This window comes from Cotesia glomerata, linkage group LG3 (genome assembly GCF_020080835.1).
Source record: "Cotesia glomerata isolate CgM1 linkage group LG3, MPM_Cglom_v2.3, whole genome shotgun sequence".
NCBI classification, from domain to species: domain Eukaryota; kingdom Metazoa; phylum Arthropoda; class Insecta; order Hymenoptera; family Braconidae; genus Cotesia; species Cotesia glomerata.
The window spans coordinates 14,890,307-14,917,821 of record NC_058160.1 but is presented as its reverse complement, the minus strand read 5'-3'; the positions used below and the strand labels follow the sequence as shown (position 1 = coordinate 14,917,821).

Sequence of the window (27,515 nt, the reverse complement as noted above, 5' to 3'; positions counted from 1 at the left end):
TTAATTTTCGAAATTAACTGCACAAAAACAGTGCGGTCAATTGATCTGAAATTTAAGTAGTGAATTATTAATATATTTATTTTTAAATAAAAAAATTTCATACTTTTATGTTGGAATACTCATCGCACAACAACTACTTTGAAAGCAAAAATTTATAATTATTTATCAAATCAAATCATTGCGTAAAAATGTATTGAAATGACAAAATGTTTCAACATTTCTCGATGGCTTGACAAATTGACTTAAGTCAATAAAAAAACGATAAAATTAGATTTAAATAATAATTAAATTAGATTTAAATGATATATTAATGACGTAAAAAGAATTTTAATACAAAAAAAAAGTACCCGAAGGGCACAACGGATAATGTAAATCAGAATTTTTTTTTTCTCATATTAATTAACTTCTCGAGTTAGTAGAGGTTTATTTAAATAAAGTTCGGTTTTAATTTGAATTTAAACCAAAACTAAAAAAAAAACTGAAAATATGTATTTGTGGAAACAAAATGAAATGAATAAAATTTAACTTGGCGACGTATGGAATTTGATACCCAGAGCAAATGCTCTGTCGAAAAAGTGTAAAAAAAAATCAAATGAATCGGTATCATGATTAATAACTTGAATGATATAATGCTGAAAATATCAAGAATCATTGCAATGTCTGTCCTATTTCAAAAATTTTACACGACAGCGATAAATTGAATCAAAATTCTTAAAAGAAAAAAATGATATAACAGCATAAGAGGTAAATAAAAAAAAAATTAACCAAATCCAACGGCCCAGTTAAAAACAAAAAAAAAATCAAATAACGCAACCTTATTATTTGACGGTCACACGTCACCTCGCGGTGAGGAAGATGAAACACTAAGCCGCAGGCATGCGAGTTTCATCATCTTGGTCCTTATCCGGTGACGCAAGTCGTGGTCTTTTAGCCGCATTACTCTCCGGTGATCTGAACCCCGCCCTGAGTTGTTCTTGTGTCATAATTTGATCGTCAATCACCTTGATGTCATTGAACGAGTTGCACTGAATATACGACAATGCATCTGAAAAAAGACAATTTCATATAAAAATAATGTCAAAATCGATGAAAAAATTAAGAGATGTTAAATAACTACTTACAAGTCTTTTCGCGTTCGACTTGTCCCTTGACTTCGACGTGTGTACCTTCGACCAATTTTCCCGCCAAAACTTTATTAAAATTACGGACCTGTCCTTTCGTTTTCAAAGCGCCGTCTGTGATGGACCCTGACGAAAATGAATGATTCTTGTACGTTACCTCGTCAAATTCATCTTTGATGTAGCCTGCGACAACTGAAAAAAAAAAAAAAACAATAAAACGTTAGTAACATGTACATAATTATAAATAAATAGATTATTAGTTTAGGAAATAATAGTAATTAGATATAAATATTTACCGGCAAGACCGAAAGTATTAGGGATCCCCGCAATGCTTATTAGCGCGCGAACTTCGGTGTCGTTTCCAGTAGTGACAGGCCATTTTACCTTGGATTGGCTGGTTACAACCAATTCTTGCCTGATTACGTTCTCGGCTTCTTGAGCATAACTTGGATCCGCAGCCTGACATTTAAGACGTGTTATGGAAAGAAATAACGATGCATGCAAATAACGATAATTAACAGCGATGAAAATATAAAAGATGACAGATGTAAACAAAATTTTTTCTTAAAATAAAAATTAGTCATATGATAAATTGATTTTTAAAATTAAAATTACACAAATTGGTAAAAAAAAAAAAAAAAATAAAAATAAAAACATGATTAAAAAATATTTTTACCATTTTGCTCCTGACTTTTTCTTGATAAATCTTGTTCAATGGCTCCCAAACTATTATTCTAACGCGTCTACCCGTGCCGTTCGACATAACAAAACGGAATATTTTTTTCCCCGAAATGGTGTCCTTCATCCGATCAACCCACGTCACGACGCCTTTCAATGTTCTATAACAAAAAAAAAATATATAAAACAATTGAATAATTCACCGTGTGTAAATAGATAATTTAATAAAAATAATTCATAATAAAATTTTTAATAAAGATTTAGGATATAATAAAAATATACATACATCATAGAATCACCATTTGCAAAACTGTCCATCTCCTCGTTTGAGGTGAAATCTTTTTTTTGATTGTCGGACATTATTCTAAGCGTTAAATAATAATCACTGTTTTTACAATAACACAAATAACAATAATTGATACAATATATTTATTATACGAATATTTAGTCCGCAAAGCCTTGCACGTGCAAAAGGAATGTTTAATACATATAACCCCCGACGTCTAAATTATATGAGGGTGGGAGTAATAATAATTGTAAAATCAAAAAACATTCATTAATATTAAAAAATATTACCAAAATTTGTTGTTATTTTTATTTTAGTCACTTGGTCACCGTATTGATTTATTGTTGATTGTTTAAATATAAAATTATGGTTTATTATTCATTTCAGAACGGAAACAACATTTCCCTCGTCTGCGAATAATGCGTTAGAGATACGTAATCAAAGGCGGTTAATGCGCCACAAAATTTTATTTGTAATATTGGCTGTACATTTATACTTCACTATAGTGAATATTTTTTTTACCGGTTTAGCATGAGATTTCTACTGAAGAAACAATTTTTGCCGCTAGATGGCACACAATAATAACTATACAATACTATAATTCTACGATTACAATATGTATTTGTGTACACTAAAAAATAACGTCATAATAATTATCAACATATGACATCAAAGTTAGCAGTCGCTTGACAATTTTTTAATTTTTTTTAATAAATAAATTTGCTCCGAAAAATTATTTCTAAAAAATTGGATTTTTTATTTTTTTAAATTTTCTAAATATCAATTCTTTTTTCTAATTTTTTTTTCCATAATTTATTTGTTAGAAAAATTCTAAAAATTAATAAATGTCTGTCGAATTAATTTTCATTATCAATATTCATTATTCATATTAATGCCTATTTGTTTTTGTGTTTGATAGTTTTTTTAATGTTTAAATAAATAGTGAATTGAACAACGTATACGATTGAGAATTATTAATATGGTGAGGATGATAATTAAATTAATGACTGATAAAATTGTAGTTTTGTATTATTTTTATATAAAATAAAACAATGGTTTAAAAAATATTGAAAGATAAAACTTTGTATATTTTTTTTTATTATTTTATATCATTCAAGCTTCAAATTTCGATATTTTTCGATTATCGACAGGTTCACGTACTACCGAGTATACCAATGGTGAATGAGGAGTGCGTCACATTTAACCAATAAGGAATCGTGGCCCGTTTTTTGCGAGTTTCAACCTTTGACTAACTTCAAAACTTTCATCTATTTTATATCAAAGGATGATTATGAATGATTCGAAATGACAAAAAAAATTTTTAGTCATTTCAAATCATTGAAATATAAAGTCATAAAGTATTTTGTTGTGAAACAATATTTTAAATTTTCAATTTTAATTCGTGTTTTGCCGCCAAGGCAAAAGAGAGTTGGTCACCCCGACTCTCATAACTATACCAAAAGCTTAACTATACTCAAGACTCAACAAGAGTCATTTCTATGACTGTTCTCCGCGAACATGTCCAATAACACGTTGTAATGGCTGCTGCACCTGCGCACCATGAGCTAGTGGGAAGAAGCCCGGCCGGCACGAAGCACGAGGCGCTAGACGCCATGTGTACAGTTAAGTTGTGTTTGGGACCTGTGACCGACACAATATACCCGTTAGCCTCGCTAATCTCATTATTCTGTGCTATTTCCTTGTAAATAAATTACATAATATTACATTCATTCTGATATTCAAATCAACTCAAGTAATTATTTAATTTTGTGTTGTTTTTACCGCAAAAATAATATAAATTCACCGTAATCAAAGTAAAATCATTTTGATACTTGTGACGCAGTATATTTATTGTGGCGTCGTGGCCATTGTCTTTAACTTATATGCCGTGTAACAAAGACGCGTGATTTCATCATCATTTAATTATTTGTGCAACTTTAATATTCTTTGGCAATAATCAATAATTGATTAGACTTCCGATCGATTTAACTTTATAATATACATTTTAACTTACATTAAAAATATTGAACACAGTGCTTCCCACGTATAAATCATTAATATATAAATTAATATAAATTCTCGCGAATAATATATAATTGATTAAATACAGTTTTATAATTGCAAAATAGATTCAATTTGACTAATTAAAATCTATTTCATCTCAATTTAACTAATCAATTTATTGTCTCAAACCATAAATACGTTCGATCCTCTCGAATCAATTGAATCGATCTTTTCAGATCAAACGCACATTGATCCTCTCGGATCAATTAAATCGATCTTTTCAGATCAAACGCACATTGATCCTCTCGGATCAAAATCCTCAGATCCTCTCGGATCATTATTAACAGGTACCGGTTGACCTCAACAACCTAATAGCGGCTGAGAACCTTTCTCACCCTTATTGTACACCTAGTGCAATTGTTTCACTTACATACACACACTTATTCATATCATACACGACTGTATCTATCTTCGAGGAGTTTTTCTCTAGTAATTGCTAGAGTTTTCTCCCATTGGGGAATAAATTATTTATAATTATTCACCCCAACACCGAGTGTTTTATTTTAAATTAAGAATTCCTGATCCTAGTTCCTGAATAGTTTAAGAAGAATAAATAATAACGGAAATTCTCCATCTTGGAGAGTTTGCGACAAAACAATTCGAAAGTCTTACATTATTAGTTACAGAAATTTCATGATAAGAAATGATTCGTTTTCACTGAACATTTCACAATGGAAATGATTCGATATGATTGAAAATTATTAATCTCAACGCAATCATTTTGAATCAGTAGATATATAACAGGAATTTTAAAAGTTTTTCATAATTAGAAATTATTTGAGATGATCAAAAATATTCAATTTTCATTTTAATTAATCATCTTAAATCATTTAAGATAACTGAATCGTTTATTTGAGAAACCCTATAAATTATATGAGGTTTTCTCATGACTTATAGGGTTTCTCAAATAAACGATTATTCAACTAATGTTTACGTATTTTTTGCCGAGAATTACGAAAAATCAGGTTATTTTACTTGCTGATGGGAAAATTAATTGTTAATAACAATTTAATTGTTCAAACAGCTATAACTCAAGAACGGCTAATTTGACAAAGTTTATTTAAAAAAAAATTTTTTGAAATTGAAAAACCAACAAATAATGTTTCTATCAATTTTTTGATAAAATGAATATTTTCGGAGTGTTGAAAAATCAATAAAAGTTTAATCCACGTATGGACACAGAGAAACAGCCCCATAACTGACTATTTTCAGCTAATTTTACATAATTTTCAAATTTAAAAATTTATTTCTCGGTGCCTACTGATGTATAAGACAAGATACTCATTAAAATCATAGAATAGATTAACAGAAGAATTTTAGCCCCATAATCGATCGATCGACCCCATAGACACGGAGAAAAAACAATATAAGTGGTGATTTTCAGCTAATTTCACTGAAATTTGACTTTTAAAAATTCATTCCTTGGTGTCCACTGGAGATTAAGAAAAAAACGTGTCGGTGGATTAAATAAAAATAGCCATGTACATATACATATATCTAACATCTTACTTTTAAAAATTAATTTTTTGGTGTCCACTAGAAGTTAAGGGAGAAAACTTATAGATATCATAGAGTTCCCTCTACAGAGGATTTTCAGCCCTATAGAAGATCGATTCTCCCCATGGTCACGGAGGCAGTTCCATACCTGGCGATTTTCACTTAATTTTTTTTATAAGTTCTGCAGACATTAACATCTTATCAATTTTTAGTTTCTCTAGCTCATGTATCGGAAATTTTTAAATGTCAAATTTCTGTAAAATTAGTCGAGAATCGCCACTTACGGGACTGTTTCTTCGTGTGTCCATGGGGTGAATCGATCGATTACGCATACTTACACACACACACACACACACACACACACACACACACACACACACACACACACACACACACACACACACACAGACACAAGATTGCTGAATGCAAAAACCCAGCGAAATGTGTATTATGCGCGGATCAAAGTGCGGAGAACTCGGCTCATCATGCCGGCGCATCCAGGTGCCCAGTATTTAAAGAGGCACTCCAGAAGATAACAAACAAACAGACATGAAGATATTGCAGCTAAACCTAAACCATTGCGAAGCTGCACATGATCTGCTTATGCAAACAGCAAGAGAACTAGAGTTAGACTTAGTAATGATAGCAGAGCCATACAGATACCTGAATACCCAGCCTTGGGAATCTGACAGCACCACCAAGGCTGTCATCTGGTCTTGTGGTAAGCATCCCTTCCAGAGTGTAGTTAACAATGATAATGCCGGCTTTGTAGCAGCAACAGTTAACGGCATCCGTTTCTACAGCTGTTATGCACCACCTAGCCTATCCATTGTTGAATTCACTGAATTCTTGGACAAACTGACCGAGGACGCCAAGCAGCACTATCCGGTCGCGATTGCCGGTGACTTCAACTCCTGGGCAGTAGACTGGGGCAGCAAGCAGACAAATGCGCGAGGAAAAGCACTCCTAGAAGCTTTCTCTACACTAGATGTAGTCCAGCTCAACAGTGGTGATACGCCAACCTATACTAAAGGAGAAGCAAGCTCTATCGTAGATCTCACTTTCGTCAGCAGCAGCCTCATCAGTGGGAAATACGACTGGAAGGTGATGGATATCTACACAGCCAGTGACCACAAGGCAATTCTCTGGGAAATATCACATGACCGGTATACAAGAAGACCAATCAAGTCATTCAATACCATTGGATGGAAAATGAAGCCTTTTGACACAAGCACATTGGTAATAGCCCTTAATAGTGAACCGATTACTACTAGATCCGCAGAAGAAATGACCAAGGACCTGATGAAAAGAGTTGTCCAGGTCTGTGACGCCAGTATGGTCCGGAAACACAGCATAAGCCAACCCCCGGCAGTGCACTGGTGGAACGACCACATCAGTGTTCTTCGGAAAGAGTGTCTAAAGAAAAGAAGAATATCCCAGCGTGGCTATCGACGACCTAACTCTGCGGAGCTGGTCGCAGAATACAAAAAAGCCCGTCGATCATTGAACAAAGCTATCAAGAATAGTAAGAGACAATGCTGGAAAGAGCTCATCAACGAGGTGGATAAAGACGTGTGGGGTAGGCCTTATGAGGTGGTTATGACCCACCTAAAAAACAACAAATGCCATCACCTACGTGTCCTCAACTTCTCCAGAAAATCGTCACTGCACTATTCCCACAGCAACGCAACTTCGATTACCAGTTCGCGCCAGGCGAACTGGATGACACTCCACCTGTCACTGAAGAAGAACTGCTGGAGGCCTGTAACCGTGTAGGGAATAATAAAGCACCGGGATTGGACGGAATCCCTAATATAGCCTTGAAAACCATCATAAAGGCAGCTCCAACATTATTCCTAGACGTTTATAATTCATGCCTTAAGGAGAGGACTTTCCCGCATAAGTGGAAACAGCAACGATTGGTACTGTTACCTAAAGGGAAGAAACCACCGGATGAACCGTCATCTTACCGCCCACTTTGCATGCTAGATACAGCGGGTAAGATATTTGAACGAATAATTCACCAGAGAATTGAAGCAGTAGTCGACCCACTCCTGGCAGACAATCAGTATGGATTCCGGAAAGGACGATCAACCCTGGACGCAATCAAACTGGTTGTTGATACGGCCAAGGAAGCAATCGCAGGAACCAGATGGAAGGGTGGAACGAAAGAGTATTGCCTGGTGGCGACCCTAGACATCAGAAACGCATTCAACTCCGCCAATTGGGAATGCATCATGCAGGCCCTCCAAGAGAAGAATGTACCAGAATACCTTCTTAAGATCGTAACAAGCTACTTTGAAAATAGGGTCTTGAAGTATGACACGAAGAACGGTCCGAGGGAGTATGATATTACTGGAGGTGTACCACAAGGTTCAGTCCTAGGCCCGCTCATGTGGAATATTATGTATGACGGTCTATTAAGACTAACTCTGCCAAGAAACGTCAAACTCGTAGCATATGCAGATGACGTAGCCGTAGTGATTGTTGCCAAACACCTTGACGAGATAAACCATATGTTTGATCTCACTTTTGAGCGCGTTGACCGGTGGATGGACGCAGTGAACCTGCAACTGGCGCAACACAAGACTGAGGCAGTGCTTATTACCAGCAGAAAAGTGGTAGAGATCATTAAGCTGAAAGTCGGCGAACAAGAAATCACATCACAACCTTATATCCGATATTTGGGAGTGATGCTTGATGCCCGACTTAACTTCAAGCAGCAAGTGGAACATATCAGTGCCAAAGCGTCAGTAGTGAGGGCTAGTCTCGCACGACTGATGCCGAACGTCGGAGGCCCAAAACAGAGCAGGAGGCTATTATTGTCATCAGTAGTCATATCGGTGCTCACTTACGGAATATCCATTTGGGCCGACGCATTAAAGACGCAAGAATCATGGAGAAAGGCTGGACCAGTATATCGACTGAGTGCCCTACAAGTAGCTAGTGCCTTTCGCACTATATCAGAAGAAGCAGTGTGCGTCATTGCTGGAACCCTACCTCTTAGAGTTCTAGCAGAGGAAAGGCGGACCCTTTACCAACGAAAAAGGTCAACTGCACTGAGCCCTGAAGAACTTAGAATTGAAGAACGGCAGAAGAGCATAGGCCGATGGCAACTACAATGGGATGCTGCAGAGAAGGGTAGGTGGACGCACCGTCTCATACCTCGGATCGACATTTGGCTTAACCGGAATCACGGTGAGGTCAATTACTATCTTACGCAGATGTTGTCGGGACATGGGTGTTTTCGAGAGTATCTACACCGCTTTAAGCACGATGACTCTTCGGAGTGCCCGTCCTGCCCAGGAGCTGCTGAAGACGCGGAGCACGTCTTCTTTGTATGTCCTCGTTTCGATCCACAGCGTGAAGAACTGGAGAGGATCCTGAACCAGAGAATGCAACCAGATTCACTAGTAGAAGCAATGTTGTCATCAGAAGCTGCCTGGAACGCTACCAACACGTTTGCAACAGAAGTCCTTAAAGACTTGCGTTCCACCGAAAGAAAAAGAGCAAATAGCAGAAGATAGAAGGAAGGTAGTTAACACCTTGGCCACCAGAAGGAAGAGCAGTAGCTAGATCCTCCCTTCACGAAGTAATGCCTGACGGCGGTTTCCATGATGGATTAGAGCAAAGAAGGAAAAGGGGTTTAGGGTTTAGTGGGTAGGGGCGTTAGTGTCGAGTTTTAGTATGACGCTGCGTCGAGTCACCACATATCCAGGCCAAACAGCTATGCCTAGAATCCGTAAAAAGGATTCCCCTAAAAAAACACACACACACACACACACACACACACAGTGCTGAAGATCTGAAAATAGAAGAGCGACAGAAAAGCATCGTACGATGGCAATTTCAGTGGGATGCCGCAGTGAAGAGCAGGTGGACGTACCGTCTCATACCATGGATTGACGTTTGGCTGAATCGTAATCACGGTGAGGCCAACTACTATCTAACGCAGATGCTATCAGGACATGGCTGCTTTCGAGAATACTTACACCGTTTCAAGCACGATAATTCTCCGGAGTGTCCGTCCTGTCCAGGAGTTAATGAAGATGCGGAGCATGTTTTCTTTGTTTGCCCACGATTTTATTCACAGCGTGATCGAATTGAAAATATCTTACACCAGAGTATCCAGCCAGAGACACTAGTAGAAACAATGTTGTCGTCAAAAGCCTCCTGGAACGCCGTAAGCACGTTTGCAACAGAGGTCCTTACAGACCTGCGTTCCATCGAGAGAAGAAGAGCAAATGACAGAAACTAGAAGGAAGGAAAAATAACACCTTAGTCATCAGAAGGAATAGCAGTAGCTAGATCCTCCTCTCACGAAGTAATGCCTGACGGCGGTTTCCATGAGGGATTGGAGGAAAGAAGAAAAGGGGTTTAGGGTTGAGTGGGTAGGGGCGCTACCGTCGAGTTTTAGTATGACGCTGCGTCGAGTCACTACATATCCAGGCCAAACAATTATGCCTAGAATCCGTAAAAAGGATTCCCCCCCCCCTAAGGAACAAAAAAAAAAAAAAAAAAAAAAAACACCCACACACACACAGTGCCCACGATTTTACCCACAGCAAGATGAGCTGGAGATGATCCTAGAGAAGAAAATCCAACCAGAGACAATAGTAGAAGCAATGTTGTCATCAAGAGCCTCCTGGAACGCCATCAGCACATTTGCAACAGAAGTCCTCATAGACTTGCGTTCCATCGAAAGAAGAAGAGCAAATAACAACTAGAAGGAAGGTAAAATAACACCTTAGCTACCAGAAGAAAGAGCAGTAGCTAGATCCTCCCCTCACGAAGTAATGCCTAACGGTGGTTTCCATGAGGGATTAGGGGAAAGAGGAAAAGGGGTTTAGGGTTTAGTGGGAAGGGGCGCTAGCGTCGAGTTTTAGTATGACACTGCGTCGAATCGCCACATATCCAGGCCAAACAATTATGCCTAGAGTCCGTAAAAAGGATCCCCCCCCCCTTAAAACAAAAAAAAAACAAAAAAACACACACACACACAAACACACACACACACATATACATACATACAGACATAGTGACAACCTCGCGGGGATAGTCAGGGAAGCTTTCTGTGACCGTCAAACGTCGAGATCTTATGAAAACTCGATTTTTGCAAAATGCGGTGAACACAATAACTTCCCGATTTTTGAAAATTTTTAATTTTCTTAGCGGAAAGTTAATAATGTCGCAGTTATGTTAAAAAAATCCTTGTTTCCAAATAATTTGTTGAGGATATCTCTTGAACCAATCAACCGATTTTCACGTTCCTGGCAGCGATCGACGCGGTTTTTTGAGCTCTAAAAATTTTTTTTAACATCTAAAATGATCCAAAAAGAAATGTCGAAGTTATGTGAAAAAAACACTTTTTTCGTTCACGATATCTCTCGAACGAATCAACCGATTTTGACCAGATTAGCGGCAATCAACGTAGTTTTTCAAGCTTAAGAGCAGATTAGTTTTTGGAGTTGATCGATAAAGCCGTTCGAAAGTTATTCCAAGAAAAACTACTTTCGAAAAAAATTGTTTCTTAGTTTTTTTGAGATTTTATAAAATTTCTCAAAATCTGTCGGTCTGAATCAGTTCCAATTCACAGGAAATCGAAGTTTGAGAGAACTCATTAAAACGCCGATTGGTAAGTTCTAATCAGTTTAGCCGTTCAGAAGTTATAAGCGATTCACATACTTACACACACACACACACACACACACACACACACACCTCGTGTCGGGCTTGCTGGATCCCGCATCGGGCGTCTCCCCAGGGGGCGGATAGGGGAATGCCCGGCATATCTGCACATCAGATGCGTCGGGTACCGAGGTAATAGAATACTCGGGGTGGACCAAAACCTAGCAAAAGATGATATGAAAATGACAGATCAATTTCAAACATCGTCTACGATGCAGAGGGGGGATACCTCGGTGCCGGCGAGGGAAGGCGTGCAAACGGGCCTAAACTCGTCGTTATCAAGCGACCGTTTGAACTGCGGAGTAGACTCCATGGCTCTGCTGTCTAGCAATGTTAGCAAGGTTGTAGGGAGTACGAAATCAGCCCAGATGGCAGAGAACGGACAACTGAGCAACATTCCTCCAAAAAGTGGAAGAACTTTTGCTCATGTCACTAATCAAAGGTACCGAGGAAGAATTAACTTTGTACCGACCGTTACAGACCAACAGTCACCAATGGAGAGGCTCGGCAGCAAGATCGAAGAGTTAGCCGACTTCATAAAAGACAAGAAAAATCTCTATCATGAGATTAGAAAATTGGTTACGTCTATTAGTACGGCATATAGGTTGGCCAACAAATCATTAACGACGTCGGCGTCAACGACTCAAACATCTCCGAGTCTGAGCAAAAAATCACAGCCACCTCTGGTCACTCCTAAGAAATTATCACGGCAAGGAGAGGGCAACAACAAAAAGAGGCCACTGTCCACGCCCAGTCCTTCCGCAGAAATTGACAAGCAAGCACAGAAAAAGACAGCCCGGGATAATACCTGGACCAAAGTGACTCGGCAAAACAAGAAAAAGAAAGAACAGGAGCCAGCGGCTCAATATGGTACAGCCTAAAACCAGCCAAACAACGGTGGCTCCAAGAAACCGAGGAGGAAGAAGACAAGAACTAAAGCTGTGCTTGTCTAACCAGCTGAAGGGCGAACATACGGCAATCTCCTCAAGGAAATCAAGGCCAAGGTAAGCTTTGTCGAGACGGGCGTAGACATAAAGTCTATTAAAAAGACGAAACACGGAGGCGTTCTCCTTGAAATGGCTCGAAAGACCGAAAACAGCAAGGCTTTCATCGATGCAGTAGAGGCAGCCACTGCAAGCATCGACACAGTCAAGACGCTAACACCAACAACAACGATCGAGATCCTCGACTTGGATGAAATCTCTACCGAGAGCGAAGTCCGTGAAGCACTTAAACGTGAATTCACTGACAGCCTCGAGGTCAAACGGGTAAATTTGACAAAACCCACACCACGATGCAATCGGGCAGCCTTCTGCGAAGTAGACGAGGCCAGTGCGATTAAGGCCCTTGACAAGGCCCGTATAATGATCGGTTGGTTCAACTGTCGTATACGCCCAGTAGCAAAAGTAACACGCTGTTTTAAATGTCTTGGTTTTGGACACCACACACGTCAGTGTGCGGAACCAGACAGAAGCAAGTGCTGCCACAAATGTGGTGGAGAAAACCACAAGGCCGTAAACTGCACGGAGAAGCCAAAATGCTTCCTTTGTGCTCCGGACAAAAATGCCCAGGATAGTCTATGCCATATTTCTGGCACTGGAGCTTGCAAAGCATTCCGCACAGCACTTGCAAAAGCCACGAGAGGGCAGAAATGACACGCATACTACAAGGCAACCTGAATAGGTGCGCCTTAGCGCAAAACCTGCTGCGGCAGCGTGTCTTTGAAGATAAAATCGACGTCTGCTTTATCTGCGAGCAATATCTAACTATCGAAGGTAAAACATGGTTCGCAGACGGAACTGGCATGGCAGAAATTTGGATTGTGAACACAAAGATCGTTACCCTCAACAACAGCGGAAGTGAAACAGGTTTTGACTGGATTCAAACCCCCACAACCTACTTCATGAGCGTCTATCTCTCACCTAACGAAGGAATTAGTGTGTTCCGACAGAAACTGGCAAATATAGAAAATGCGGTCACTAAATTCGACGGTGAAGTCATCGTAGCCGGAGACTTCAATGCTAATTCGGCTGAGTGGGGCACTGCTTTTTCCGACACCAGAGGTAACGAGGTCGCTGACGTTGCAGCTAGACTTGACCTTATTCGCTGGGTGCGTGACCTCAGCGCCACCTTACGATAAAACTTACGGTGGCTCTTTTAAGAAAATTTACATGTATTGGATGCCAAATAGTTATTTAAGAAATTAAATAAACTTGAAAAAAATTTTTTTTCTATGTAAAATGTGACATATTACACAGAGTGTAGATTAAATTAACAATTTTTCCTTGGGTCAGCTGAAAACAGTAAGGACAATAAACACAATAACTAAAACAAGTCTCAAGTGAATTAGGTTAAGCAGTGTTAAAATCTGTCAAGGTGTTTGTTGTTAAATTAATATTGAATGAAAAATCAGTATTAATATTGAATATATAACAATTTGAAATTATATAAAGAATAACAAATAGCTTTATTTAACTTAATTATATATTTACGAATGTATCTTAAATTTTTATTTTTTTTTATTTAATTTTGCAGATAAAAAATTGAATTCGTGTTAAGAACCGACTTTCAATCTATTACCCATAATATTATTTTTCAACCACAAACTTAAATAAAGGGTAAAAATTTAGTCCTGACTGAACATGTGAGAGATGTTGAGCAGCAGCTATTCATTTTTTTCGCTGATTTAATTTCCAGTTGGCAACCGAAAACTTATAAAATTTACAATTGCTATTTCTACTAGTATTTTTGCAATCAACTCCACAACAACTTTGATGACCCATTTTGTTTTATTTATTTAATTAAACTGACACGTGTTATTTTCATAGTCTTTAGTAATAAAGAGCCACCCTTAGTTCCGTATTGTCCGCAGCGGGCGCTGACATCAGTTTTGTGTCCCCCACTATGCCTTACGCACCCAGCGAATAGTGCTGAATAACGGGAACACCACGACCTTTAGAAGACCGGGGTACCAAGAATCCATCCTCGACATCTCGTTGGCGACTCCAAGGACTGCCAACATAATCGAAGACTGCACTGTATCCGAAGAATACAGCGACAGTGATCACTAGTTCGTGACATTCAACGTTGGGTTAGCATCTGCTTCGGTTTCACAACGCCACCTTTTTAAGCGGAAGTGGAATGCCAAGAGGCTTGATCCAGAGGCATTGCAAGCCTCACTTGCACGAAGCTGGTTTATTTTTCAGAATAACCCGACTCCGGATACCTGCAGCGAGACGGAAAAGGCAGTGCTAAATACGATGAAGGAAATTGCTGCTGCATGTGACGCCTCTATGCCGCGGCTGAAAAATCAGAGTTTCCCTAGGCCAGCATTCTGGTGGTCAACAGACATAGCAGAACTTCGGAAAAAATGCCACAGACTACGTCGGCTAGCAACAAGAGCTGCGAAACGCTCCCCGTTTTTTGAAAATCGAGTTATCATCCGATCTCGACGTTTTAAGGTCCTAGAGAGCTTCTCTGACTATTCCCGCGATAGTGTCTGTATGTCTGTATGTATGTGTGTACAGTCGAGTCTCGTTATGAACCCGCATACAGGGGTGTAGGGGAATATATTTCTAAGAATTCGTGTACCCCCACTCTTCCAGCACAGGCGAAGGTCGTAAGTTGAACTAGGTCGCCTACTTTTTAAGCGTGTGAGTGTGTACGTGATTTTTTCCAGTATCTCGTTATGAGTCCGTTTGACTAAAATGGTTATTTATTAATTCTATAGCCTAGTGTTTACAAAAAAAGTAACCTAAAAATTATTCACTTCTCCTACGTGAATAAACATTTTTGATACATAAAAAATTAATCGGTAAGTACTTTTACAATTAAAATTTTTAATTTATGTGGATGTACAAGTCTAACGATTAAGTTTATTTTACCTTATTTCATATGTTACTCTTAAAAGTTATTGTTAGAAATTTACAAATTAAATTTTTTTCATCATCCAATTTTCGACGGATACAAGTGATTAAAATTAGCTTTACTAATAACAAACAAAACAAAACATGATATAAAAATATATATTAATTAATTACTAACTGTCGATAGAATTGAATAAACAAATTAATGTGTTTGTTTTATCTATATAACCTTAAATTTGTGATACTTATGTCAAGGATATAAATTAATTATTTTTTTTTTTTTTTCAAGGTCATGGATGATACACCAATTTTATCCTTATCACAAAAAAAAAGTACTCAAAAGACTCATCAGTTGATGCCACTGAGTCTACAAAGTCTACACTGACGTCTGATAGTCGAAGTTTACCTTCGCAAGATCACATAGTTAAGAGACATCAAATTAGTTTTACATTTAAAGAAAAGTTATCTATTTTGAAAAGATTGGAAAATAAACCTGTTAATATTGTTTCAAAAGAAGTTAATATTAATGAGCGGACACTAAGACGCTGGAAAAATCAACGAAATGAGATTGAAATTATGAGCAAAAAAGAGAATATTTCCGATCATAAGAAAAATAGATCACCTGCTAATGAAGAATTGGAGGATGCTTTATATATTTGGTTTCTGCAAGCTCGCACTAGTGGAATACCAATTTCTGGTACTATTTTAAAACAAAAAGCTATTGAAATTAATGATAAATTATGTGGTGATAAGTCATTTAAAGCTAGCGATGGTTGGCTGGATAAGTGGAAGCATCGAAAAGATATCAGGTCATTGAAAATTACAGGGGAAAAAAGGTCTGCAGATTTTGAAGCTGGGAATGATTACGTTAGGAAACTGAAAACTACTGTTACAAATAAAACTCTTAATAGAGCTCAAGTTTTTAACTTTGATGAAACTAGCTTGATGTATAAAATGTTACCATCAATGACTTTAGCTTCCAAACATGAGAGTCAAGCTGCTGGTTTTAAATCTAATAAGGAACGTGTTACAGTTGCTGCTTGTTGCAACGCTAATGGATCATTCAAATCACCATTGTTAGTCATTGGTAAGTCTACACAATTTTTTGGCAAAAATGTGTCTTCCTCCTCGAGCAATATTGATTGTTGATAATTGTAAAGCGCATACTTATCTTAAAGATAGTGATATAGAAGTAAGTTTCTTGCCTGCAAATGTGACGTCGATTATTGAACCCTTAGACCAAGGGATTTTGGGAACTTTGAAGAAGCAATACAAATTGAATTCACTTAAAAAAATTGTTGAAGCTCAAGAAAAAGAGATATCATTAGTTCAATTTGTAAAAGATATCAACATTAAGGATGCATTATTTTGGATAGATGAATCGTGGCAACTGATAACAAAAAACACAATTTATAGATGTTGGAATAAAATTTGGTACGCAGAGAAGAAAAGTGTGGCAGTACAGACAGATGATGATCCGTTGGCTCTGACTTTATTAAATTCTGTCGAGATAGAAAAAGACGAGGTTTTCATGGAAAAACTTCTTTTGGCATTGAGAAAAGTACGAGGATTTAACAGTATTGAAAAAGATTTTGTTTATGACTGGGTTCATGGTTACGATCTCTGTAATATGTAATAAATAATTTATTCCTTTTCTGTAGAGTAGAAATATTAATTTCGTGCTGCATACGAATTTTAATGGAAGCTATATTTTCCTATTGATTGTATCCCGATGAATTGTAGTCATCATATTGTAACAGTGGATTTTGATATATTTGTGCTCGTACATAAACCTTGCGAACCGGTCTTCGTCAGTTTTATTTTCAGGCACTAGGCAGCGCTGTCGCTTGTCTTAATTCTCGGAGTGGGGAGCTTGGGGCCTGGCTCGAGTCAGTTAAGCGAGTCGTGAGGCAGTCGATCTTCGAGCGTCCAACTCTTAGGATCTCTAAAGAAGCCAAGGGGCAAATTATTATCCAGACGGAGCGAGTTTCATTAGCAAATACGAGGTCGGCTCAGTTAGTTATAGTTTATATTAATTAGTTTTTGGTCTGCGAGCTAACTGGTTAGCATCCTAGAATTTGTTCAGTTGTGTGTTAATCAGGCTATGGCGAAGACCAGGCCAAATCCTATTCTGGGGATTTCGTTGGATTGTTCATGGAGAGCCTACCCACAGAGGAGGACTTGAATCAACGGAATCGCGACGTAAGCTATTTAATCATCGGTGTTATTTATTGGGTTTTGATTGTTATTGAATTCATTAATTAAATTGGTTAAATCATTTTTATTGATTAAAATGAATTCATTACGTAAATTCAAAGGAAGAGTAGTTCCTAGGTGTTCCTTGTGAACATTCTCCTTGTTTTAATTTAATTAAATAGTTAATTGTCAAGTCATTTGAAATAAATCGGTTTATTGTGATTGTGCTGTGCTAATAATTTCTAATAACCGAGCCTCTTCCTCACCACTTAGTAGTAATTAGTTAAATTAATTTTATTCTGCGACCGAATCAAAGTTTTGGATTACCCACTCCCTGAGTGTAAGCTGGCAGAAGTAACTCGGTTCCAGGAGGCCGAGTAAATTCAACATTGATAAATTCTCCTGGTGGCGTCCACACCATCTCTGGCGCGAATAGTTCACGTTGGCTAGGGGGTCACAAAACCTGCCAAGGTGTAACTGGTTTAATACAAATATTTTTACATCACATAAACCATTGATATTAACAGGAAAAAAGGTTTACTTGAGCCAAAAAAATTTTGAGAAAGACCTAATTTGTTTCGGAGCAAAAAAAAATTTTTGTAAGACAAGAAAATTATCTTGGCTAACAAAAATTGTACTTAAAACGAAAAATTTTTCGTTTTTCTAAATATTTCCTTTAATCAAGAAAATTGGTTCTCCAACCAAGAATTTTTTTTTCTGTGAATATTTGACTAAAAGTATTTCTGTTTTTCAGTAAGTGCATGTCTGACAACGCAAGATATTGTTACGCAATTAAGAAACACAAGAGACGAATCCTTACATTTACCTACAGAACCTGACCCTAGTCTTGAACCTTCGACTTCTAATACTACTTCAACTTCTAATACTTTTTTCTTCATTAGTAATACATTTAACAGACTGTATAATGAACACTAATTTAATATTATATTACTTATGATTATGAGTTGTTTTATTTTGTACCTAAATTAAAAAATAAATAGCATTTATATAATAAATGAACGCTGAATTTATTTTAATAGCGATGCAATCTCATATCGAGACTGTAAAATGAATTTTTTTTGCACCTTCTAAAGGGGGAAGATCTTCCGGGAAGTCCTAGTAGACAGACTCATAACGAGCGGACTCATAACGAGACTCGACTGTGTGTGTGTGTGTGTGTGTGTGTGTGTGTGTGTGTGTGTGTGTGTGTGTGTGTGTGTGTGTGTGTGTGTGTGTGTGTGTGTGTGCGTGTGTATGTAAACCTCTCATAACTTTTAAACGGCGTGACCGATTTGATCTCGGTTGGTGCCTTTCGAAAGGGTTCAACTAAACTTAGATTTTGAATACAACTTCCGATACAACTTCCAATACAACGACCGATTCGGACCGATACATTTTGAGAAATCTTAAAAAAACTGTGAAAATAAATTTTTTCAAATGTGTTCTTTTTTTGAATAGCTTTCAAACGGCTTGACCGTTCAAATCTTAAAACTAATCAGCTGTTAACATAAAAAAATCACATCGATCGCCACCAAGCTAGTCAAAATCGGTTGATTCGTTCGTGAGTTATCGTTGTCGAAAAAAAACCGAAAAAAATGTTTTTTCTGAATTACATCGAAATCCTTACTTCGATCAATGAAAACTTTATATATCTTTGAAACTTTATAAACTTTATAATCAATGAAGATTCTTTATAAGGCCTAAAAACCGCAGTTTTTGTGTGTGTGTGTGTGTGTGTGTGTGTGTGTGTTTGTAAGTATATGAACCGCTTATTACTTTTGAACGATTTGACCGATTTGATTCAAATAAGCAGCGTTCCGAAGAGTTCCGTTGCTCTTCGATTTCTGATACTAGTTCAAAGAATTCGAGTCGATGAATTTTGAAAAATCTCAAAAATGAAATTTTAAAAAATTCGTTTTTTTCAAATATCTTTTAAACAGCTCGACCGATCAATTCCAAAAACTGATCAGCTTTTAACCTCAAAAAATCACGTCGATCACTACCATTCCGCTCAAAATCGATTGATACGTTCGTGAGATATCGTTGTCGAAAAAAATGGAAAAAAATGTTTTTTTCTGAATTTCTATGAAATTTTTAGTCGGACTAGTTTGCGTTTAAAGATTCTTTAAAGAACTCAAAAAATTTCGTTGAATATCGTTAACTGCGAGGAAATCGGTTTTATTCATTTAAAAAATATTGCGGTTTAAAAATTCAAAAAATAGTGTTCTATGAAACGTCTATCAGACTTATGAGCTCTAAGAGCTCAAAAAGACAAAACAGCTATCTATTTGAGCTCGGAAAGCTCAAAATAACAGAAAAACTATATTGTTGAGCTCGAAGAGCTCAAAAACATGATAAGTTTAACATTGAGCGCTTAAGGTAGTACTACCGGTTTCAGAATTGAAGTTGAGAATTTAATGAAATTTTGCATATTGGTCCTTTATAATATCATAATTAAGCAGTACAATTTTTGGAAGTCTGGCAAGTTCTGAAAAAAAGTCATTAATATCTACATATTCTTGCTTTTACCATTGATCCTTGTGGAGAATCACAGACTTTATTTTATTTCATAAAACTGGACGTTCATATTCTTATAAAATTCAAGACAGCGAGAGAAAATAACATCTAGAACATATTTAATAACAATCAGTATGGTTTTCAAGAATATAAGAATATTTATAATTAAAAATCATTGAAAATTTATCTTTGTCTCTCTTTCTACAACGTGATTTAGTATAGAGAAATCAACTACCTTAATCAAATAAGGTTAGGTTTTGGGATTTGACTCTTGTGGTAACGATAGTACTACCTTAAGTATGGAGTTAGCGGGAAGTTGCAGGGATGGCCTTTAGGCTCAACCATTTTCCTAATTTTTTTGTACCTTGCATAACTTAAATTCAACACCCCTAATTAAAAAGCGGGACGTTTGTCTAGAGGGAGGGACGTGTTACGTCCCCACCTACATTCTGCAGATGTCTCTGATAGCAAATACGTGCGGTAATTTAAATATTAAGAATTAAACAATAACTTTATAAATATTCATTTTTTATAAATAATAATATTAAAAGATGAGCCAACAATGTTAAACATCAAATACATAAAAATCATCAAATTTTCGCACGAAGAATGTTGATGAGAAGTTTAGAGTAATAAAAATGATTGACTGTAAGACAACTAGCGTAGAATACATAGGGTATATTTGAGAACACTCAAGAGATTGTTTTAAATAAATACGTGACAAGCGACTGCTCGCGTGTCCTGGAGTTTGGACTTGAGTCAGCGCTCGTCATCCGGGTGGTCTTCAAATACGTCTCGCGCATCAGCTCAAGACAATAGGACATTCAGGGCCTGATCCGCAACCTTACTCCTCTTAGGGCGCAGCCCGTGGACGAGGATATATCAGCAGGGTGCACGGGTCGTTCGGGGCTCTTCTTATGAAGCTCTTATTGATCTTAAAGTTACCGACAAGACTTTTCTTGATGAATCTCTGTCGTGAGACTAATAACTTGAATTACGTTTAATACCATATCGTACTTCACAGCAGATGTCAAACCACATAAATTCAAAGTGTATTTTAAATAGTCAAATGAACCCAAATATCAATTAAATTTACCGAAGTAGTTATTTCGGAATTAGTTTGAGAACCTCTACTTACAACTCTAGAGTTCAAAAACGTGATAAGTGCAATTTTAACCGCCCAGGTATGAAATTAGCGGGAAGTTGCAAGGATGGCCTTCAGGGTCAACCGTTTTCCTAATTTTTTTTTTTTGTGTTTTTTGCATTTTACTCAAAACTAGAGGGTGACCGGGCCAAACGGACTCTAAATTCGGATTCAGCAGGTTGAATTAATTGTCTGTTGATGGTCCGGTCAAAAGTACAGACAACTTTTTTTAACTTTCCGCTAAGAAAATCAAAAATTTTCAAAAATCGGGAAGTTATTGGTTTTATCTCGTATTGCAAAAATCAAGTTTCCATCAGATATCGTTTTGAGGTCACAGGAAGCTTCCTGACTACCCCCGCGATGTTATCACTATATCTGTATGTATATGTGTGTGCGTGCGTGCGTGCGTGCGTGCGTCTGTGTGTGTGTGTGTGTGTGTATGTGTGTGTGTGTGTGTGTGTGTGTGTGTGTGTGTGTGTGTGTGTGTGTGTGTGTGTGTGTGTGTGTGTGTCAGTATATGAACCGCTTATCACTTTTGAACGGTTTGAACAATTTTATCGCAGTTGGCGCCATCCGAAATGGCTTGACCGAACTTAGTAGATTTTGAGAAATCTCAAAAAAACAAAAAAAAATTTCTTCAAATGTGGTTTTTTTGGAATAACTCTTAAACGGCTTCACCGATCGATTAAAAAATAACCAATCAGCTTTTGACATCAAAAAGCACGTCGATCGCCATCAAACCGGTCAAAATCGGTTGATTTCTTTAAGAGATATCGTGAACAAAAGTAAATCGAAAAAAGTGTTTTTTCGGAATTACTCCGAAATTCTGAGTTCGATTAATTTGAACTCAAAGATTTATTATGAGGCTGAAAAAACTACGTCGAATTAAATCTTTTGGTAATGCTCCAAGAGCTTCGCATTCGAGCTATTATATTGAGTTTTAATTTTCTCCATGGTAGAAAGTGTAGAACTGTAATATAGACTTAATCGCTTATTAGCAACATATTATAATAAATAATAAAAACAACAGCCTAATTTGATAAAGCAATAGATGTCAATGATAGCATCAACTAAAATGTCAATAATGTGAGTACATCATACGTCATATCACCGTAGCCCACAGTAGTCATCGTGACGACGGCCCACCAGAAAGCATCTGGAATGGATTTGAAGAATGAATTTTCGGAACCTGCTTCAGCGAAGTAAACTGCTGATGAGAAAAGGACTACACCTGCAAAAATATAATATAATATAATGTTCTTGAAGGATGTTCGGTATCTTAAACTAATGTTAAACCATTATCAAAAAAATCTAGAAAGTAGTTGAACCTGAAAACCATTCTCGAAAGTTTCTACTGTTTATTTTTGCATAAAAATAATAATATAATTATTTTGGAATATTAGAAATAATTGTCATTATTGGATGCTTTTGAATGGGCTAAAGTTAAGAGAAAAAAAGTTTTACGAATGACTTGAAGAACGCTGATTTGTTTGTATCGTAAATTCTTAAATTTTCAAATCTAAGATTAAAAAAAATTCAGAGACTAAATGAATTTTCTTGAGTGGCACCATACGGATCTTTTATATAATATAATTCTTAGATACACTGAAAAAAAAGTACGATTTCAGCTGAATTATAATGTCACAAGTATGGAAATATAGTTTTCTGAATTTTTTTTTGTAGTTTCTCAAGCTATACTGTCACGTAGTTACTAATGTTTTCAACTTTAGTAATAAAATATCGACGGATAACAGTGCGCGGTGGTATCAGGGACTCACACCGCTAGCGCGAGTGTAATTAGGTTGTAATAAAGTGAGAACCAAGTGGTGAAAGCAGTGGGAAGGAGAGGGAATATGAGTGATAAACCGAATCGACGCCAGCATTGAAAGACAGCCACGACACATACCTTAGTCTTCGTTTCGTTTTTTTGTTGAATGAAGCGATGGTTTATTTAAGATAAACAATAAATAATCTGTACAATTTATATCTTTACTCTTACAATTTATATCTTTACTCTTTAAACTAAATCAGTTTGATTTTATAGAAGAAATCAAACTAAAGATGCCAAATAAAAATCTACTTGGGGCTGTAAGAGTTTGCGACAATAACTAAAATAAGGATAGTTAGTAGTTCTTTAAATTTAATTAAGTAATGATTCTTTAGGTTCACACCACATTTTATTTGATTATAATACTGAGCCAAGGTCTCCTGAGAGAATTTTGGAATCAAGAAAAGTATTTTAATTGTTAAGAATAATTCCTTAATAAAACAATTAAAGACTAATGATATCAGAGCTAACTCTTATTTTGATGAATTAAGGCTTTACGATAGATAGGCTAAACGATAGTTTTAAATTAAAGTCTCAGTTTTTAAGTGAAATTGCTGCTTGAGCTAGAGGATATAATACAAATATTTTAGGAAGGCTGGCAATGGCTTGGTCGGCTCGGTGCTTTTTGAAAGAGTGAGACCCGGGTTCGATCCCAGCATGCATCAATATTTTTCAGTGATTTTAATTAAAAATATATGCGTTACGTTACGTTGCCAGCCTCTGGAAGTGGCAGAGATAGCCCGGCGGCACACGTCTGACTTGGGCGATGACACATTTAAGCAACAACTTGAATCGGTGGCCACTTTAGTCAGCGTTGGCTAGCGCGAGGGATCTCTGCACACTTCCTAGTGTGGGGCCCCCCAGAAGGGCCTAATGCTTCAGTGGTCGATAAAGAAGAGTTCCTTATCAATCACTGTAGACTTAGCCCAGCTCTGACTGTACTATCAAGGGTTTTCTCTGTGGTTTCCCCATGATTCTGTTCCAACAGCCTGAGAAGGTGAGGTTCAGGGTGAATACGGTACAGAACCGCAAAAATTAAAAGTAGAAATGAAGTGTCGAATGGGACTCGCTGAGGTCCAATATGAGAAATAGAAAAAGCGTAGAGCTAGAAGAAAAAGAGGAATCAGCCTTGTAAGAACCGAGAGGTGTACAAGTAAAGCATAATAATAAAAAAAAAAAAAAATACAAATATTTTAGAAATTTATTTTTCTTTTATTATTTTAAAACACTACTCAACGTTTAAAATTATAGATTTAATTATAAAATCAAAATTAAATCAGTACTCACAAACGACAAAAATTTCAAAATTAATTTCAATTTGGAGAAATTATTGTGAAAATTAACTAAAGGAATTTTAGAAATTAAGAAACTACTGAATAGACGCTCATAAGGGGTACAGTCGGAAATGAGCCTGTTATTAGAAACCACTACATAAACTTTCACTGAAGAGTTGCAATTGGAATTAAGTAATTTTATGTTAGAAACTATTGGACCGATGCCTATGAAGGGGTGCAAATTTGGAATAATCCTTTTTCTAAAAACAACTACGTAGACGTCCTTTGAGGCGCGGCTGGGAATAAGTTCATGGTAAAAATGTCTATATGCGTGTAAGTAGTGTATGTGTAATTTGGTGAAAATTCACACTGTTTCATTAAAATTATTATAAAATAAAAAAATAACCTATTCGACAGCTGAAATGGAAGTAGACTTCATAATAAATAAAAAAAAAACTACTCGGATTATATACAAGAAAAAAAAAATTAGAAAAACGGTTGACCCTGAAGGCCATCCCTGCAACTTCCCGCTAATACCATACCTAGGGGCTTAAAATTGCACTTATGACGTTTTTAAGATCTTTGAGCTCAAAAATACAATTTCTGTGTTATTTTGAGCTCTTCGAGCTCAAAAGTCTTGTAAAAATTCAATGAAACACGATGTTTCTAATTTTCAAACTGCTGTAACTTTTTAATAAATCAACCGATTTTTACACGGTAAGCGGTAATCGATGTGGTCTTTAAAGCTTTATAAATAATTTCAAACAAAAAAATTGATCTGATAAAAAATTTCGGAGTTATTACAAAAAAACACTTTTTTCGATTTTTTTTGACAACGGTATCTCACGAATGCATCAACCGATTCTGACGCTCTATATGACGATCGATGCGCGTTTTTAGGGTTAAAAGCTGATTAGTTTTTGAAGTTAATCGGTTCAGCCAATTCGGAGATATTTGAAAAAAATGAAAAAAAACAACTTTTTTTGGCACTTTTTTTCACTTTTTTTGCAATTTCTCGAAATCTACTATTCCGAATCGGTTTTAATTCGCAGAAAATCTAAGTTTAGCAAAGCCCTTTCGAATGACACCAACTGCGATAAATTCGGTCAAATCGTTCAAAAGTTACGAGAGGTTAACATACACACTAGGGTGTGCCAAAATGTAACTTCCGTGAAGAACCTTTTAAAATTGGAATTTTGAGTTCCGCTTTCAACAGGGGCTGCGGTTGGGCATTTTCCTGAGATATTTTGGTGTGAAACGATGTATTTGATTTTCATAGAATTTTTTAACAGGAGATTTAATTGGGTACTTCCGGCCAAATTTTGAATTTTCACCGGAAATTCCCAAACTAAGCTTCTGTTAAAAAATTCTATGAAAATCAAATATATCATCTCACACCAAAATATCTCAGGAAATGCCCAAACCCAGCCCCTGTTAAAAGCGGAACTCGAAATTCCAATTTTAAAAGGTTCTCCACGGAAGTTACATTTTGACACACCCTAATACACACACACACACACACACACACACACACACACACACACACACACACACACACACACACACACATAAACACACACACACACACACAGACACACACACGGGGCAGAAGAGATACTTTCCCCAGCGGATGGGAGAACGCTCGCTGTCCTTGGATGAAACTTAATCTCTTAGTTGATGAGGTACAGCGGGTAGGAGCCAAGCAAAATAACCAAACAAAATAAGCTCCCGTCGACAAAAACTCCCCTTTAATGGGTTGGTCACACTAACTGACCTAGCAAGACGATTGGTTCCTGCTGTAACTCACTAGGAGTGTCCGGAACCTGTATCGTAGTTTCCGACAATGCAGGCCATGGCTGATGTGAGCTTGCTCTGCCGAGGTGAAAGTTGCAGCAGTTGATCAGGAGCTAGCCACTTCGGGCTGTGACCAGGAAGTACGCAGTGAGTGTTAGAGGTCGGAATCTTCACCGCTCCGAGCGAGTCTAGTCCGTCCGTGTATTCCGGGACTGGCTTAGTGTCGGCTAGGCCTCAGGAAACTCGGGTAGGAGTACTATCTCCGAGGGTACACCCGTTCCTAGTTATGACAACCCGCTCCACTCCGTACGATGCGCTAGTGAATCAAAAAAGTATGAGTAACCCACAGGAAACAAACAAGAGTGGAAACGGGCTACATGCCCAACAAGTAATGATTGAAACGAGCACTGAAATGAAGCGGTCACAAGCGTTGGAATGCCAAGAGAAACTGACCAGCGAGTTAAATGTTTTCGATTAGTCAAAGGTCAACATCCACAAAGAGATAAAAAACAAGACGACTAGTGTAGCGAACGCACTTCAATGTTTCAAAAAACTGGACGAAAAATGGCGCTCATCATTACACCGCACCCCTTGTGCTACATCGGAGAGAAACAGTCAAGTGGTTGTTGAAGAAGCGATGGACACTGGAGCCGAAGGTGACGGAGAATCAGTCGCTGAAGAAGAAGGTGAAACTATCACAACGGCAGAGACTGAATCCTTTGACCAAGACGGCCACATCCTGAGGAAGTTGAAAAGAAAAATTCGTTCTCCCGAAGACGGAGCTTTTCATACTCCCAAGAAGCTGAAAGACCTTGGCCCTGGTCATCCCATCAAGAAGCAGGAAGTAGTTAAGGATCTTTCACAAAACTCTGGTGTACAGAACAAGAAGCCAGGCTGGGAAAAGGTGCAGTCCAGAAAAGACAAGAAGAAGGATCGCAGGAAACTGCCCCCAGAAAAACCTCTGGTGCCTCCACCGAAGCCGAACCAGAAGCCAAGAAGAACAGCAACGAGACCGGAGGCACTTATTATCTGTCCAGCGAACAAAGATAAGTATTCTGAAATACTTACACGGATCAAGGCGGACGTTCGCCCAGATCAGGTCCGCAACACAGTCGAGAAGATACGCAGGACCGCGACAGGGAACATTCTCATCACACTGTCGAAAGGCAGTAGTGATAGAGGTAAAGACCTGCAGAAGACTATCGCGGGAATACTTAAGGAGGACGCAAATGTCATTAGTACAGGACCTGAAGAAGACCTGGAAATTCGCGATATTGACGATACTACAACTAAAGATGACATTCTAACAGCTTTACAAGAGGCAGCTGGAAACGATTGTGGTATTACAGTAGAGGCCATTAAAATTCGTAAGGTCTTACGTAGCAGTACACAAATTGCGTTGGTGACTCTGGCAGCAACGGTAGCGCAAAAATTGGTAGGAGAACACGGCAAGATTAGGATCGGCTGGACCAATTGTCGTATTAGAACAGTACTAAGACCAGTCCGATGTTATAAATGCTAGCATTTTGGACACCGTGCGATTCAGTGCACAAGTGAAGTCG

General features: G+C 37.5%; 2 protein-coding genes across 13 annotated transcripts in view; both read right to left on the bottom strand.

Moving 5' to 3' along the window:
* LOC123261717 (potassium voltage-gated channel protein Shaker) overlaps positions 1-27,515 on the bottom strand; it is a 1,350,734-nt gene that overhangs the window by 519,541 nt on the left and 803,678 nt on the right. For 9 of the 12 annotated variants that reach the window (XM_044723493.1, XM_044723492.1, XM_044723494.1 and 6 more), the window contains one exon: positions 22,159-22,288. The exons of 1 other annotated variant lie outside the window; for it this stretch is intronic. In XM_044723493.1, the coding sequence (XP_044579428.1) occupies positions 22,159-22,288 (130 nt within the window). Of the gene's footprint in view, positions 1-22,151; positions 22,289-27,515 lie in introns of all 12 variants that reach the window. 2 more of the 12 variants (XR_006508740.1, XR_006508741.1) reach the window with 1 other exon arrangement.
* Positions 42-2,849, bottom strand: LOC123261731. Its single transcript, XM_044723509.1, has 5 exons — positions 2,086-2,849; positions 1,798-1,960; positions 1,418-1,580; positions 1,122-1,313; positions 42-1,045 (listed from the first exon to the last, which is right to left on the bottom strand). Exons 1-5 carry the CDS (start codon positions 2,157-2,159, stop codon positions 864-866), a joined length of 774 nt encoding a protein of 257 aa, XP_044579444.1. The 5' UTR covers positions 2,160-2,849; the 3' UTR covers positions 42-863.

What these genes read in the sequence shown, in the direction of transcription:
- LOC123261731 (XM_044723509.1), bottom strand. Translation starts at nt 2,159, where the DNA reads ATGTCCGACAATCAAAAAAAAGATTTCACCTCAAACGAGGAGATGGAC. An exon ending in GCAAATGGTGATTCTATGAT is followed by an intron (nt 1,961 to 2,085) that starts GTATGTATATTT and finishes TTTTTGTTATAG; the next exon opens with AACATTGAAAGGCGTCGTGA. An exon ending in TAATACTTTCGGTCTTGCCG is followed by an intron (nt 1,314 to 1,417) that starts GTAAATATTTAT and finishes TTTTTTTTTCAG; the next exon opens with TTGTCGCAGGCTACATCAAA.